Source organism: Camelus dromedarius, chromosome 3 (assembly GCF_036321535.1).
Source record: "Camelus dromedarius isolate mCamDro1 chromosome 3, mCamDro1.pat, whole genome shotgun sequence".
Classification (NCBI taxonomy): Eukaryota; Metazoa; Chordata; class Mammalia; order Artiodactyla; family Camelidae; genus Camelus; species Camelus dromedarius.
Genome location: NC_087438.1, coordinates 53,515,178 through 53,531,779, shown reverse-complemented (window position 1 = coordinate 53,531,779; position 16,602 = coordinate 53,515,178). Strand labels below are relative to the sequence as shown.

The 16,602-nt window shown below is 35.1% G+C and overlaps 1 protein-coding gene and 1 long non-coding RNA gene across 3 annotated transcripts in view; one reads left to right on the top strand and one right to left on the bottom strand.

The window, feature by feature from the left end:
* Window positions 1-8,648, bottom strand: part of FAM151B (family with sequence similarity 151 member B) — a 30,923-nt gene extending 22,275 nt beyond the window's left edge. Inside the window, exons 1-2 of one of the 2 annotated variants that reach the window (XM_010975047.3) lie at window positions 8,527-8,648; window positions 2,697-2,822 (exon numbers count right to left, since the gene is read on the bottom strand). In XM_010975047.3, coding sequence (XP_010973349.1) covers window positions 2,697-2,822; window positions 8,527-8,551 — 151 coding nt within the window. In that variant the 5' untranslated portion in view covers window positions 8,552-8,648. Of the gene's footprint in view, window positions 1-2,696; window positions 2,823-8,526 lie in introns of those variants that run through there. The other variant, XM_031447379.2, reaches the window with a different exon arrangement.
* Window positions 8,649-8,763: 115 nt separating this feature from the next.
* LOC105084835 (uncharacterized) lies at window positions 8,764-13,596 on the top strand. The gene is made up of 3 exons (XR_836747.3): window positions 8,764-8,914; window positions 10,398-10,470; window positions 10,787-13,596. It is a non-coding gene; the product is annotated as an uncharacterized LOC105084835 (long non-coding RNA).
* Window positions 13,597-16,602: the final 3,006 nt, after the last annotated feature.

Genomic DNA, 16,602 nt, shown 5'->3' with positions numbered 1-16,602 from the left:
GCCACTAAGTATTGGGGGTAGTTTATTACTTAGCAATAGAAAACAAGCAGAAATAGTTACCTGGAAGTGGGGCACTGCCATAGGAAAGACCTGAAACATGTGACACTGGTTTTGGGATCTGATAGGTTCTAGAAAGGCAATGCTAATGGAAGTTGGAAGAGCAGTGAGGAAATTATTTTTACATAACACTGGCACTTGTAGCAACTGGTAGAAGATAGAGAGGGTACCTGATGAATATTTGGATTTGGCTAAGGAGGTTTCCAGGCAGAATGATGAAAGTGCCAATGGGCTTCTTTTAGCTGCTAAAGAAGAGAGAGGTATGTAGGTGAGCTGCCCGGCCTCTCTCCCTGTCCTCCCATCAGGCCCTTGGGTAGAAAGAAGACTGCTGAAGGTCAGGGCATGCTTCTGCTTCGAGACTGTCTGGTCACCATAAGTCTCATCTCAGAGAGAGCCAGAGGAGGAAGTTGGCACATCAGGATATATAGCACCCTAAGTACAGGAGCCCCAGCTTGTGACAAACGCCAGACAATAGAAAACAGTTTTGTTTTCTCTTACTTTCTGCACAAGAAAATCCCAAATGGTTGCTATTTATACTCAAAAGAAAACTCAAAGAAATATCTTTATAGAAATGAAGTTAAATTTATCTCTCTTGCCTATACTGTTTAATGCTCTAATGCAGACATTTATTAATTTTTATGGATACATTTAGTTAATGATGATAGTCACACTTTTCCTAAATATATTGCAAAGGCTTTAAAAATACCAGTTTTCATTCTCAAAAAGACTTAATGATTTTTATTTTTTTAACCAGTATTTCTTTTAATAAAGATTTTTTAAAAAAATCTACATACAGAAATGTTATAACAAAATTATATTAAATGTAATTACTTTTATAAACAATTTTGACTATTTTAAGATCAGATATGTTGACAATGCAATGCCAAGTGGTGTTTGTACATTGTTCCTCCTGTACTTCATTTTTAAAATCACATTCTTGAAAATCCAATTTCATACGTTAATCAAAAGAGAAACAGCTCTGTTAATAACAGCCACACTAAATTTAAATATTCTAGGAGAAATGAGATAAACTAATGAATACACGTCTGCAGGAATCTGTTTTCCTTCCTTTAGACCAGAAAGAAATTGCAAGACTAGCCAGGGCTGAGAAAAGGGACCCAATGAAGAGCATCCTTCCAAACTATAAAACTTAGGGCTCCATTTGCCTAAGAGAAAGTGAAGAGGATACTATCTGAAAACTAAGTAACCTATGAAAAATTCCCAGATCAACATCGGACTGCCAGCAATTGGAAATAACTTCCATTAGTCACTTTAAAACAAGGTTAAAAGTAAAGTATCCATATTTAATTAGATTATTTCTAGGTATTAGACTTCTGCATATACTATTAAAAATTGTAAATTTTTAAGATTATTTCCAAATTTTTACTTATTGTTACACAGAAGTAAAATTTACTTTGTTTTGATTTTCTATTGTCAAAAAAAATTGAGATTGTCTAAATTAACCTATGAATTACAATCATTTATCTGTAGAATCTTGTTGGTTTTCGAGATACACAACCATTGTCTATAAATAATAGCTGTATTTCTTTCTATCTTTTTTAATTTTTAAAAATTGATATGTAATTCACATACAATAAAATCACCCTTTGAAAGTGTACCATTCAATGGTTTTCAGGATATTCAGAAGGTTATGCAACCACCACCACTATCTAATTCCAGAAAAATCTGATCATCCCCAAAAGAAACCCTGTTCCCATTAGCATTTACTCCCTAGGCCCTGTTCCCAACAGCTCCTGGCAGCCACTAATCAATGACTTCCTGAAACACTGCTTTTGCTAAAATTTATTTATTAAATAATCACTGTGTAGTTATTATGTACTAGGCACTGTTTTAGGTATTAGGGATTTGATATTAAATAAAATAAGGTTCTTCCCTTTGAGGAGTAAAGAAAAGCAAATTAAAATAGTATCTTTACAATAAAAGAAATACATACTCAGATACATTATCCAGATACATAATTAAGCAGGATGCAAAAAAAGTGTAAATTTTTACAATAAAACATGGAATTTCAAGGAATTCTTCCTTTTAAAACAGATCACTTCAAGCTATGCCCCAGCCCTCTGGTGATACTCTCATTCTCCTCTGATTGCAGCCAACAGGGGTACAGGAAAAGGCTAAGAAACTTGCTACAGTGTTCACCTATGTATATGATTATAGATTGAGCTAGCAAACCAAAAGGCTTGCTTTCTAGCCTAGGCACAAATACTGCCCAAGGCATTATAACTTAGTATTCAATGGCTTCAGCCATCCATTCAATGAATGCATATTGAGCTTCTCCTTAGTACACTGTGAAAGACACAAAGACATGTATCACATACAATCCTGATCTTAAAAATTTTACTTAAACCACTACAACATATAAGCAAATGTAACAATATATGAGAGTTTTAAATAAGGCACAGAAAAAGGTAAATCACCTCTGAAAAATGAGAAAATTCTTCCATGATGAAAATGTGAACATTCTATTAATAAAATGATCTTTTATAAAAATATTTATGTCAACTTAGAATTTACATTTGGATCATCTAAATCTCTGGTACCTGCAAATATGATGAGATATTTTTAAAAAGAGTTGAATTCATCCATTATGTAATGTAAATACAAGTCTGCTGACTCACTTTTCAGTGCCTCATTCACTTGTACCTTGTGGTTAGCTGCATGATACCAGATGATCTGGGCGCCATCTTCTGCTGTGATCTGGTTATTTCTCAGAAAATATTCTAGTATATTTTCACTCCAAGATCCTAAAATAACAGCATTTATATTAAAAAAAATTGTTTTTATTTAGTAAAATTATTTTTTCAATAAAAAACAGTACAACATATATTAAGAGAGAATAATAAAGTAATAAAACTGGGGAAAAGATAAGATTTTAAACAAGTATTATCAAGTGGCAAGTATAAAAAATATATATTTACATATAAATATGCTACATATGATGTAAGTAATAATTAGTAAACATACAGGATAGTCTGAGCCTCAGAAGCATGAGGGAATATGTAGGAGGGAAAGAAAACTGGTAAGAAGCAGATATTTTAAAGGAGGTATTTTCACATTATCTTTTCCAATCCTGGCACCATAAATAAGTAAAATGTATATAAAGCCAAAGCTACACTAAAAACTTCTAAATTTTGTAGAATTTAATTATTTTATCCATCTGAGGCTCCATTCTATATTTATATTAACAATTTAGAATCTTAAATTACACATTTAACCATATTCACCTTCAGATTATGAGTCTAAGCAACATTTACACAAGTGACTAAGTAAACTCCTGAGTTAGTATTTATAGATGTATCTAGCATGTACAAATACACATATATCCCACATCTATCGACTACTCCAGTTTACGGCAGACCAGATTTTCTCTTAATTAGTAATTAAAATGTGTGAGTTAACCAAAACTAAAATACTTGAATCAAGTCTACTCCATTTTATGCCATATTCAATACACCAGGGAGAAAAGGCTGAAAAACAGTGGAAAGTTATTTAAAATCCTACCTCCCCAATTCTTGTTCATTCATTTAAACATTTAAGTGTCTACCAAGTGACTGCAAATTTCCTATGCATTAGATTTTGTCTTCTGGTAGTTATTTATTAACTCCTCCTAATGATAGTTAAAAATCTAAAAATGGCCGTTAAGAAACTGCTAATGACATTGAGAAAAAGTAAAATTTGATTAGAGAATGAAGGAGCATATAAACATAACTTCAAACAAACATGCATGGAACTTAGCAACCACTCTGTATATTGGGCTAGAGAATAAAGAGAGAGCTGTAATGTCCACTATCCCCTAAGCAGTCTCCTGACCTTACAAATGCAGATGAAAATACAGGGTCATCATTTTTTAAATGTTTTATTTAAGCATTTTTAAAAAGCATATTAATTATTGGCTAAAACAATTATGTCCAACAATAGGAAATAATTAAATCACAGTATATCCTCATGATAAAATATGTAGTTGATGTGGCTGTTAAAATGAAAAGTTTTTGAGATACACCAAAAGTCTCACAGAGATGGTAACCATGCATGCTACCAGGATAAAAAAAGTTAGTTAATAGTGCATATGGGATGTGTCTGTGGCACCTTCAACTAAACACACTGCATTCAAAACTTTTATAAGGGTAACTTACAGATTAATAATAAAATACCATGATTCTAGAAAGTAAAAACATTTGAAGTAAAAAGTTTTCCTTGTCCTGTTAATGAGTGAATCTTCTACCTTACACTTAGCCACAACTATATATATATTTTTATATATACAGAATTTAAGACTCCAATTATCTATAATCTAGGATATTATTTCTATTTTAAGTAAACTGTTAGTCTGAAAATAGGGCCAAAAGAAAAGCAGAATTACTCACAATTTTTTAAAATTAAGGCTTTTGGGGGGAGCAGTTTTAGGTTTACAGGAAAAAAAACTGAGCAAAATGTATAGAGTGCCCATATGTGACCTCCCCCAATTTTTACATCTTTTTGTGGTGATGAAATTGTTCTGAAAGTGATTGTGGCAATGGTCACACAACTCTGAATATACTAAAAACCACTGAATTATATACTTTAAATGACTGAGCTGCATGGTATGCAAATTATATCTCAATAAAAATTTAAAAGAAAAAGTGTTTTAAAAAGAAAAATGTCTACCCTTTGACACAGAAATTCCATTTTCATAAACTTATACCACAGACAGATTTGCTTACATGTGGGAAATGACACATGTGATACAAGGATATTTATTGCAGCAGTGTTTGTAATAGCAAAAGAGTGAAAATAACCTAAATATTCATCAACAGTGGATTTGCTACATAAATTATGGCAATCCATGCAATGGAACATTATGCAGCCATTAGAAAGAATGAGGTAAATCCATATGTATGGTAATCTCAAAGGTATGTTAGGTGGAAAATAAAAAAAGCAAGGTGGAGAACAATATGTATAGGTACTGTAGTAGGAAGAATAATGATTAACTACCCCAGGATGTCCATATACTAATTTGGGGAAACTGACTATGTTATGTTACATAACAAGGGAGAATTAAGGTTACAGATGGAATTAAGGTTGCTAATCAGTTGATTCTGAAGTAGGAAGAGTATCTTTAACTATCCAAGTGAGCCTAATTTAATCAAATTAAGGATCTTACAAAATCCTTACAAGTGAAAGCGGAAGGCAGGGGAGTCAGTTTCAGAGTGATGCAATGTGAGAAAGACTTGACCAGCAACTGCTAGCTTTGAAAATGGAGGAAGAGACCATGAGCCAAGGAACTCAGGCCATCTCTAGAGGGTGGCAAAAGGCAAGAACACTGATTCTCCCTTGAGCCTCCAGAAGGAATGCAGCCATGCTGACACTAATTTTAGCCCAGTGAGACTCATTTCAAATTTCTGGCCTTCAGAACTAAATTTGTGTTGTTCTAAGTCACTAAAAACTAGTACCTCTAAAAAACTAGTTTGTATGTTAAAAAAAAAATTGTAAAACAAAACAAAAAAAGAGAACATAGTATACGGTGGCATGTATACTATGATCTCAACTATAGTTTCTTAAAAGTCAGAATAGTTAGAAAATATACCCAAAAGTTGCTAGTGGTGCCTCTTGAATATTAGCACTATGTAAATTTTCTCCCTACTTCAATATACTTCATCAATGTTCTATAATGAGCATTTATTATATTTACAATCAGGAAAACATTTAAACTGAAAAAAAAGAATTTTATTATCACAACTATCTGATGTGACTACTTATGTTTATGTAAAAGAAATTGTAACCTTCTGGAGTATAACTGCTTGGCTTAAAACACCTCTAACTTTGGGGTTAAATAATAGAGACACATTAATTACCAGCCTCCCAAGGTTGTAAAACCAAAAGCTGGAAAAATGCTTGGCCACATTTCTTTGTCTGCATTTCCTACTCTCACCCAGTTCCCAAAGAGGAATAAGACTGATCAAACTATTCCCCATTTCATCTGTTGAAATTATGGGTCAGGTAAACATCACATTTCTTCTATTTCAACCAAGATCTCAAAAAGCAATACTCCTCCCTCCTCACAGTCCTTTTCAATATCACACCAGAAGTGCTAGCTAATGCACTAAGACAACAAAAAGAAATAAAAAGTATACAAATTGGAAAGAAGAAATAAAACTGCTTTGTTCACAGAGGACATGGCTGTCTCTGTAGAGAATCCAAAAGAAACAACACAAAAACTCCTGAATTAATAAGCAATTACAGCAAGGTTGAAGGATTCAAAGTTAATACACAAGAGTCAATTGCTTTCCTATTGACCAGCAAAGAACAAGTGGAATTTGAAATAAAAACACAATACCATTTACATTAGCACCCACTAAACCAAAATACATAGGTGTAAATCTAACAAAATATGAGAAAAACTACTCTGATGAACGAAATCAAAAGAGAACTAAATAAATGGAGATATTTTCCATGTTCATGGATAGGAAGACCTAATATTGTCAAGATGTCAGTTCTTCCCAACTTGTTCTATAGATTCAAGCAATCCCAATCAAAATCCCACCAAGTTATTTTGTGAACATCGAACAACTGATTCTAAAGTTTAAGTGGAGGTCAAAAAACCCAGAATAGCCAACATAATATTGAAGGAGAATAACAAAGTTATGACTCTATCCAACATGAAGACTTACTAAAAGGCTACAGTAATCAAGACAGTGTGGTATTGGTGAAAGAAAAACAAATAGATCAATGGAACAGAACAGAGAGCCCAGAAATAGATGTGCATAAATAGTCAACTGATCGTTGATAAAGGAACAAGGCAGTCTTTTCAATAAATGGTGCTGGAAAAAGTGGACCTTCATATGCAAAAAAATGAAACTAGACATAGACCTTACACCCTTCATAAAAATTAACTCAAGATGGATCACAGACCTAAGCGTAAAATGCAAAACTATAAAACTCCTAGAAGATAATATAGGAGAAAACCAAGATGACCTTGGGTATGGCAATGACTTTTTAGATACAATACCAAAGATACCACCCATGAGAGAAATAATGGGGAAGCTGAACTTCATTAAAATGAAAAACTGCTCTGTGAAAGACAATCTTGAGAAAATGAGAACACAAGCCACAGACTGGGAAAATTTATAATTGCCAAAACTTTGAAAAAGACACCTACGATAAAGGACTATTATCCTAAATATATAAAGAACCCTTAAAACTCAATAATGAGAAAACAAATCTATTACAAAATGGGCCAAAGACCTTAATAGACATCTCACCAAGGAGGACAGACAGACGTCAAGTTTATGAAATGGTGTGTCACATAACATGTAATCAGAGAAACACAAATTAAAATGAGGTACAACTGCACACCTATCAGGATGACCAAATTCCGGAATGCTGATACACCAAATATGGATGAGGATGTGAAGTAATAGGAGTCGTCATTCATTGCTGGTGGGAATGCACAATGGTACAGCCATTTTAAAAGAGAGCTTGGCAGTTTTTTATAAAACTAAACATATTCCTATCATACAATCCAGCAATCACTACTTGATATTTACCCAAAGGAGTTGAAAACTTATGTCCATATAAAACCCTGCACACTGATGTTTATATGAGTTTTATTTATAACTGTCAAAACTTGGAAGCAACCAAGATATTTTTCAGCAGGTGAATGGATAAACCATGGTGCACCCAGATAATAGAATTTATTGTGCGCTAAAAAGGAATGAGCTCTCAAGCCATGAACAGACATGGGAAAACTTTAAACGCATGTTACTAAATGAAAAAAAAAAAGCCAATCTGAAAAGGCAACATACTGTATGATTCCAACTGTATGACATTCTGTAAAATACAAAACTATGGAGTCAGTGAAAAGATCAGTGGCCGTCAGGGGTTAGGGGGCAGAGGATAAGCACAAAGGCTTTTAAGGACAGTGAAACTATTTTGTATGACACTCTACCATGCATACATGTCATTCATACTATATTTGTCTAAACCCATAGCCGATACAGCACCAAGTGTGAACCCTACTGTAAAGTATTGACTTTGGGTGATAATGATGCATCAACGTAGGCTCACGGGTAACAAAAGTACCACCCTGGTGAGGGATGTTGATAATGGGGAAGCTATGTGTATGTCAGGTAGGGGGCATATGGAGACTCCCCATGTCTTTTGTTCACTATTCCTATGAACCTAAAACTGCTTTTTAAAAAATGCCTTTACAAAACGGCACAGTATTCTTGATATTCTTGGCTGCCCCAAAAGCTTTCCCCTTAACGCCCACGCCGGGAACCAAGGCTCTAGGCCAATTGATAGTGGGCGCACGATGAGAATGCAGACCACGAGATCCGAAAAAGGGAGGAGTGTCTCCAAAAGTCTCCCAAAGGGCCCCCAACTATGGGCAACGGGAGGGAGAAAATGCCAACTGCAAGCCAATCACGTGGAGCTCGGTCTGGGACCGGGAGCCACGGGACTGGCGCTTACCAGGGCTCGCGGCGGTCGCTGTCATCGTGATGGACAGCCGCAGTCCACGCAGGCGCTAAGCGGTGGGCGCCGCCGCTGACTGGTCACAAGTGGCAAGAACATCCGGCTCTACAAATTACAGGAAGCCGACCGAAAAGCTGCCTCCGGCGGCCGCCTGGGAGGAGCTTTGGACGCGGAGGCGGAAGGAGCCTAGAGCGGCGCGCACGCGCAGAGGCTGCGCTCGAGTTTCGCTTGCGCGCGGGATTCGCGGCTGGTGTTCGTGTCCAAGTGTCGCGCGAGTTGCTCTTCAGAAAGGCAGTCAGAAAACGGGTCGTTCTGAAGAGCGCCGCGTCAGGGAAGACCGAAGGAGAGCCGAGGCCCCATGGTTGAAAGCAGTTGCTGTTGTGGGGTACGAATTTCCAAAGTTGGATGTGTTTTCTCTTTTTGATTTTGGTAACATCCTGCAAAATGACGTGAAATCATTTTTCCGTAAAAAGGAGTATTTCAGCACAAGGAGACTGAAGTGATAACTTGAAGTTTTCTGTTTCCCTCTTTCTCACTCAGAAACACTTACCAGTTGGATCCTCCCAGCCACCGCCTTCTTTGCCCTCCATAACTGCTTTCCACAGCCAAGCTGGGGCTGGAAAAAGCGTCAGTGGAGGCAGACTGATCTGAGTTAGCAACATGGCACTGCCTTTTTCTGGTTCTGTAACTCCAATACAGCTCAGTCTGTCACTTGTAAAGTGAGAATACATCACCTGACACAAACCTCAAATGGCAGCCATTCTCGCCCAGCTCTTCAGATTTTAATATATTTCTTTCTAGACTTGAATTGTAATTATTTGAGTCTGTCTTCAGTCAGGCTTTGGTCTTACCTGGGTTTTTTCTAGCTCAATCAAAAAGATTTTTGGAGTTTTAGAAAACACTAAATTTAAATGACTTAACTGACCTTAAAAGAATTTTTCTTGAGGTATACAGTTCATTGGCTTGTATTTGATTTGCATTTCCTTATGATAAAAAATGTTATACATTTAAACTATACACTTCAGTGTAATTGTAGGCTTGTGCAACTGGCACCACAGTCAACTTTAGAATATTTTCATCACTCAAAGCAGTCGCTCCCCATTTCCTTCCCAACTTTAGGAACCACTTTCTGTCTCTATGGATTTGCCTATTCTTGATATTTCAGATCAATGGAATTATACAACATATAGTGTTTTGTGACTGGCTCCTTAGCATAATGTTTTCAAGGTTCATCCATATTGTATCATATTTATTCTTTCTTCTGGACAAATAAAATTCTGTTATTTGCATATACCACATTTTATTTGTCCATTCATCAGTTAATGCATGGACTGTTGCATAGTTTCCACTTTTTGGCTGCTAATGAATAATGCTGCTATAAACATTCATGTACAAATTCTGTATAGAATTATGTGGGTGTATTTCTCTTTGGTATATAGGAGTGGAATTGCTGGTTCACATGGTAACTGTTTAACTTTTTGAGTAACTGCCGAACAGTTTTGCAAAGCAGCTATATACCATTTTACATTGCCACCAGTAGTATATGAGGGTTCCAATTTCTCCAGATCCTCAGCAACGCTTGTTATTATCCATTTGTTGGTGTGTTTTAAATGATAGCATCCAAATTAACATGAAGTAACATCTCATTGTAGTCTGTATATCCCTAGTGACTAGTAATTTTGAGCATATTTTCGAGTGCTTATTGGCTTTTTATATATTTTCCTTGAATAAATGTCTATTCACATTATTTGCACGTTTTTAATTGGGTTATTTGTGGAAGTTTTGTTGAATTGTAAAAATTCTTTATAAAGTGTGACTGAAGTCCCTTTAGGATATCTGATTTACCAGTATTTTCTCCCGTTTTACAGGTTGTCTTTTCACTTTCCAGATGGTATCAGTTGCAGTACGAAAGTTTTTATGGCCTGTTGATCACCATATTAGGTCTGTATTTTCGTGGATTTTACAGTAACTGGTGCAATGAAAATTACCCTTCACTGTTCATTTTTTAGAGCCGCATAGTGGAATATGTAGCATGAAATGTCTGAGATTTGCTTGAAAAAAATCAAAGGGAAAAAAAAGCAAAGAAATCAAGGGATAGATAAAGCAAAAGTAGAAAATCTTGATAATTGTTGAATTTGAGGATTGTTGTAAGAAGGGTACGTGGAGTTTCATTATACTATTTTCTCTACTTCTGAGTGTTTGGAAAATTTTATGGCAAATATGTGTCTGATTACTTTTTTTTTTTTTTTGCACAAAGGAAGAGTTTCTTGCGTTAAGGGTATATGGTACATTGAAGAAAGAATTGAAGATGAAGAGCCTTATGAGGATTAGAATTTGAAAAATGGGCATTGATCTGACAGTTTGGAGCTGCTTTTGATGACATATATAAGTAGGAATAAATGGTATAATATTGGTTCTGATTAACCCAATTGGGGTAGAGGTGGTAAGATTATGTGTATTAGAGGAGTGGAATAAGATGAGGTCATCTGTGGAAATATGACCTTTGATTCAGTGTACACTCTTGAATAAGAGTGTAGCTGGCCTTGGAATTTACTTTAGACTCAGCACTTAAATATATATGTATATTTATAAATATTAATTTATATTCAATATTCTATATATATATATTATATATATCTCTATCTTATAGTTTTCTGGCCTCTATTTTCTTATTGACAAGTTTTCTGCTAGCCCAACTGCTAATTCTCCTAATTTTTACTCTCTGGTTGCCTTAGATTTCTTTTTAAATATGCCTACATGGGTAGCTTCCACTTACTTTGATCCTTGTCTTGGATTTATTCTGCAGTTCAGCAGACATTTTTCTACCAGAAGATGCTTAAATGTCATCTGCCAAATTGGGATTCTCTGCAATATAATTTAGTGCTAAAACCAGGGATCCTATTAATTATAAATTCCCTAAGTTGTGATTAAAAATGAACAAAAAACTAATGTAATTCAATGAATTTTCAATGGCCCTTAGGCTTGAAGTTAGTCAAAGTGTTTTTGAGAATTGGGAATTTAAATATTTTATATCTCAGTTCCTTTAGCTGCTTTAAGTTTTTCTTTTTTAATTTAACAAATTTATCAGGCATTATTGTCACTCACCCAATTAGCTGTGTTTGCTTACAGGGCTAAGTGAATCATGAAAACACAGATTCATGGGATTAAAAATGAATCTTAGTCATCATCTAGAATATGCACATTGGGTGTATTGAAAAGGGCATTGGTCAGAATGAGACTTGGCCTAGTTTCAATTATGAGACCTCTAACTTTATAAGTAGTTCCTAAAACTAGGGCTTCATTTTCTTCATTAGTAAAAGGAGGGACATTGGATTAGATGAACTTTATACTTCCTTCCTTTTCTGAAATTATAAGAAGAATCATCAGAAATATGTGTAATAAATTTAATATAGCTTACTTCATTGTTGGAAGTTATTGGAGAGTCATAATTGCTAGAAAATTTTTCCTTATATTCCAGTTCATTTAGTTCCTAGATGTGTGACTTTGGGTGAGTTACTGTCTTATTACCCAGTCAATAAATACAATAATAAGCCTCAGGGCAATTTTCCTTTTACTAAAGTCTGCTTTATGTGATATTAACATGGCCACTCCAGGTTTTATTTTGTTTTTTAGTGTTTGCATCTTTGTACTCTTTAACCTTTATATACCATGATATTTCACGTGGTTTCTCATAGATAGCATGTAATTGTCTTTTTTTTTAACCTACTCTATGTGTTTTAATAGCCATATTAGACCATTTAAATTTAATCTTTCATTTTGTTGGACTTAAGTGTACCATTTATCATTAATTTTCTGTTGTGCCTTCTCTTTTTCACTCCTGTTTTCCTTTCTGGCTTTCTTTTGAATTATTTGAATATTTTTCAGAATTCTCTTGTTATTTTGGCTTTTAAAAATCCATCTCCATGCATATTTTTTTGAATGGTTGCTGTAGAGGATGTTGTATACCAAGTTTTTTTTGTAATCTACCTAGAATTTCTTACCACTTCAAGAAAAATATAGAAACTTTACTACCGTACAGGGTCCTTTAGTACCTCCACATTAGGATGCAGTTCTCATACATATTAGGTTTATATACATTGAAAATCCCATCAAACAATGTTATAAATTTTTTATTTCAGCATTATATGTATTTTAACAAACTTAAAAGGTGAAAAAGTAGTCTATTCTGTTTACTCAGATATTACTGTTGCTCTCCCTTCTTTCCTGGCATTCCAGAGTCCTCTCTGCTGTCATGTCCCTTCCCTGTGAAATTTCTTTAGCATTTCTTTTAAGACAGGTCTACTGGTAATGGATTCTCTTAGTTTTCCTTTTTCTGAAATGTCTTTATTTCACTTTCATTCCTGAAGGACATATTTGCTGGTTAAAGGATTCTGGGTTGATAATTTTTTTGTTTTTTGTTTTTGAAGGCACTTTATAAACAGTGTGTCACTGTTTCTGGCCTCCATGATTTCTGATGAGAAATCTGCCATAATTCACATCTTTGTTTTCCCATATGTACAGTGTCATTTTCCTCTGGCTGTTTAAAAAAACCTCTTCTTTATGTTTAGTTTCATCAATTTGGTTGTGATGTGCCTGGGTATGGTTATACTTCCCCTTTTTGGAGTTTGCTGTGCCAGTGGACCTGCTGTAAATATATAATTTTTTGTAAATGTATATAAATTTATGCCTTTCACCAAATTTTGGAAGTTTTCAGTGATTATTTCTTCAAATGTTTTTTCTTCCAATCTTTCTCCACTTCTTTTGGGCTCCTATGACACAAATACTAGACAGTTAAAATATTGTTTTTTAATTAAATAGAGGTCTTGTAAAATCTTTATTTTGGCCAAAAAAGAAAAAGGTAATATGTCAAAGACCCATGTACCCACCACCCAGAATGAACAAATATTAACACAATTGCACCTTGTAAATACATGAATACAAACATGTATCAGACTAAGTACCGGCACTCTTTTCTTCTCCAGCCCTTTCCTGCTTCCCTTTGCTCTCTCTCTTCTGTTGGGTATTTTCTTTATTAGTCCACGTTTCATCCTTACAGATAAAAGATACAGTGACAATATGTAGTATTGTTTTGTGAGTTTAAATACTTCCAAAATGATATCATATTGTAAATAACTTTCTGCATGTGTTTTAAAACCCTCAATATTGTTTTTAAGATGTATCAGTGTTGATATATATACATCTAGATCAGAATTCTAATACATGAATCTACAACATTCGGGCATTTTCCAATTTTCTCTTATTAATAGTACAAATGGTGCAATAAATATCTTCTTATCCACATGTGCTAGTTTCCCAAGAGAAGATAATGAGAAATGGGATTCTTTAATTATTCAGGTTTACGTCTAGTCAACCTTACCAGGTATTGCCTGATTACTCTTCAGAGTGCTTGTACTGATTTAAACTCCCATCAGCGGTGGATGAGAGTTTCTGGTTATGCATATCCTTGACAACGTTCATCTTGTTTGATTTAATTTTTTAAAAATTTTATTGTGGTACAGACTTTTTTAAAACATTTTTTATTGAGTTATAGTCATTTTACAATGTTGTGTCAAATTCCAATGTAGAGCACAAATTTTCAGTTATACGTGAACATACATATATTCATTGTCACATTTTTTTTCGCTGTGAACTACCACAAGATGTGGTACAGACTTTTTAGTATTGCCCCATAGGTCCTTGAGGCTCTCCATTTTTTCCCACTTTTTTTTCTCATTGTTATTCAGACTGGATAGTTTCTACTCATGTATCTTCAAATTCACTGACCCTTCCACCCATCATCTCCATTCTACTATTAAGTCTCCTGTAAGTTTTCTAAATTGTAGTCTTCAGTTCAAAAATTTCTGATTCTTTTTACAGCCTTGATTTCTTTGGTGAGGACTTGTATCTTTCCATTGATTTCAATAGTGTTAAACTTTGCTTTGTAGAGCATGATTGAAATAACTCATGTTAAGTCTTTTTCTAATAATTCCAACATTTGGGTAACATCAGAATTGCTTTTTGTTCATTATCTTTTCCCTTGAGAATTGTTTATATTTCCCTAGTGTTTTGCATTTTAAATAATTTTGGATTATTATCTGGATATTTTGAGTATTACACAATTCTCGGTCCTATTTAAATCTTCATTAAAGGATTGTCTGTTTTAGCTGGCAGTCGATTCAGTTAGTTCAGACCGCACATCCTAGCCTGCTTTCTGTGGGCTATGGTTCCAATAATTTAGGTCTCAGTGACTTTGCACTGCCATTCTAATCTGCCCTAATTGTGTACCACCCAGTGGCTAGTCTGAAACTGGATAGTGAGCTACATTATAGTTCGGTCTTCAAAACCTTTGCTTGGCTGTTTCTGGTCAATTTCACACATGCACAGTGTGGGGGTGACCTCAGGATTTTCTATCCAAATTTAGAAGCTCCCTTTCTTCAATTCCCTCCTACCTATGGTCTTCCTCATACTCTCTGGTTCTAAGGTCACCCTTCTTGATGTTCTGGCTAGAAGGCAGGGCTTCCACTTCCATACAGCACTGCCAGTTCTGCCCTGCCAAATCTGCCACCATTGCACCAGAGGGGGAATCGGGTGCTGCCTTTTTGCTGTCTCTAGCTTGGTGCAGGGCAGGGAAAGTCCACACTGCCCCACAGGGTTTACACATGGTGGGGAGGGAGTGGTGCTGCTGCTTTTCTGTAGCTCTCCTGGAATAAGGTTAAGTAAATTAAAAAAGATTCTGTATCATAATCTCAAACCCCCTTCTCTGTCCTCTGACTAGAGAGAGCAGACTGTTGTTTATTCTGTTTGATATTTGTCTGGCTTTTTAAATCTGTGGAGTCACATCTTCCATCAGTTTTGAAAAGTCTACATTATATCTAAAAATATTTGCTGTCCTAACCTCCCCTCTCTGTCTGTAGCTAATTAAGCAGATGTTAGGAATTTGCACCATATCCTCTGTATGTGTTTTTTCCATCTTTCCATCTTTTTGTCTCTCCATGCTACATTTTGGATAATTTCTCCTGATTTATATTCCGGTTTATAAATCCTCCCCATATTCTGCCATTAAACCTATTTATGGAGTTTTAAAGTTCATTTTTTACATATTCTTGCAGCATTTGTATTTAGCTATTTCCCAGATCAGCTCCACCACTTTTTAGTTTCCTGTTCTCTACAGGTACTTCACACGACTTTCTCTAAACACAGAAAGCATTAGTACCTAAGACTATACGGGTTTAATTGTTTCTACTAATTCTTGCTTCTGGAGTCTAGTATTTTTATGTGCCTTTTTTTTTTTTTTAACTGTGTGCTAGTAGATGTTGCATTTGAAAAGTAGTTTGAGGCCTACAATTAAGGCCATTACTTTTCTGTGGAGAGAAGTTACATTTTTATTCCTCCTAGCACCTGGAGGAGGCATCACCAGAGGGGGACAACCTTAAAGCAAATTAATGCTTAAGATTCTTTGGATGATGCAGGCATTTCCAAACTTGGCTATTTTACCTAATTTATACTCTGGGTCATACACATCCAAAGGCCAAAACCCTCCAAGGGAGTCTCAGCCTATTGTAGAGTTCTTCTGGTAGATTCACAATTCCTGTTAGACTCACCACCTTGTGTGGGCCTTGAACTTTGGTATCTGTCCCCTATACCCATTAGATTGTCACATTAAGGCCCAAGGCTCACTTAACTTCTCTTTTTCTCTTTACTTTTGGACTGGACTTTCCATACTGTCTTATAAATCTCCTTTATATTTTAAGATGATTTTTGTATTTTAATCAGCTTTGGGTTTTCAGCAAGAGCATAGCTCTAAATATCCTAGCATGCAATTTCCAGAAACAAGAAGTTTCTCACAATTGCATCTTTGTTTTTACATGGCCAAACCCTACTCTTTCTCTTGGTATTCTGTGCACTTAGCACATACTGCTTGTGGCATGGAATCCATAAATGTTGATAAGAACTGTGCTGAAATTAGTCAAAGCAATTTTTTGAGCAATTTTTACTTACAGCTGCTCTAAGATAAAGGTATCCTGTTTTAGTTATCAAATATTAGTTAATGCATGTAATAAACCACCAGAAAAC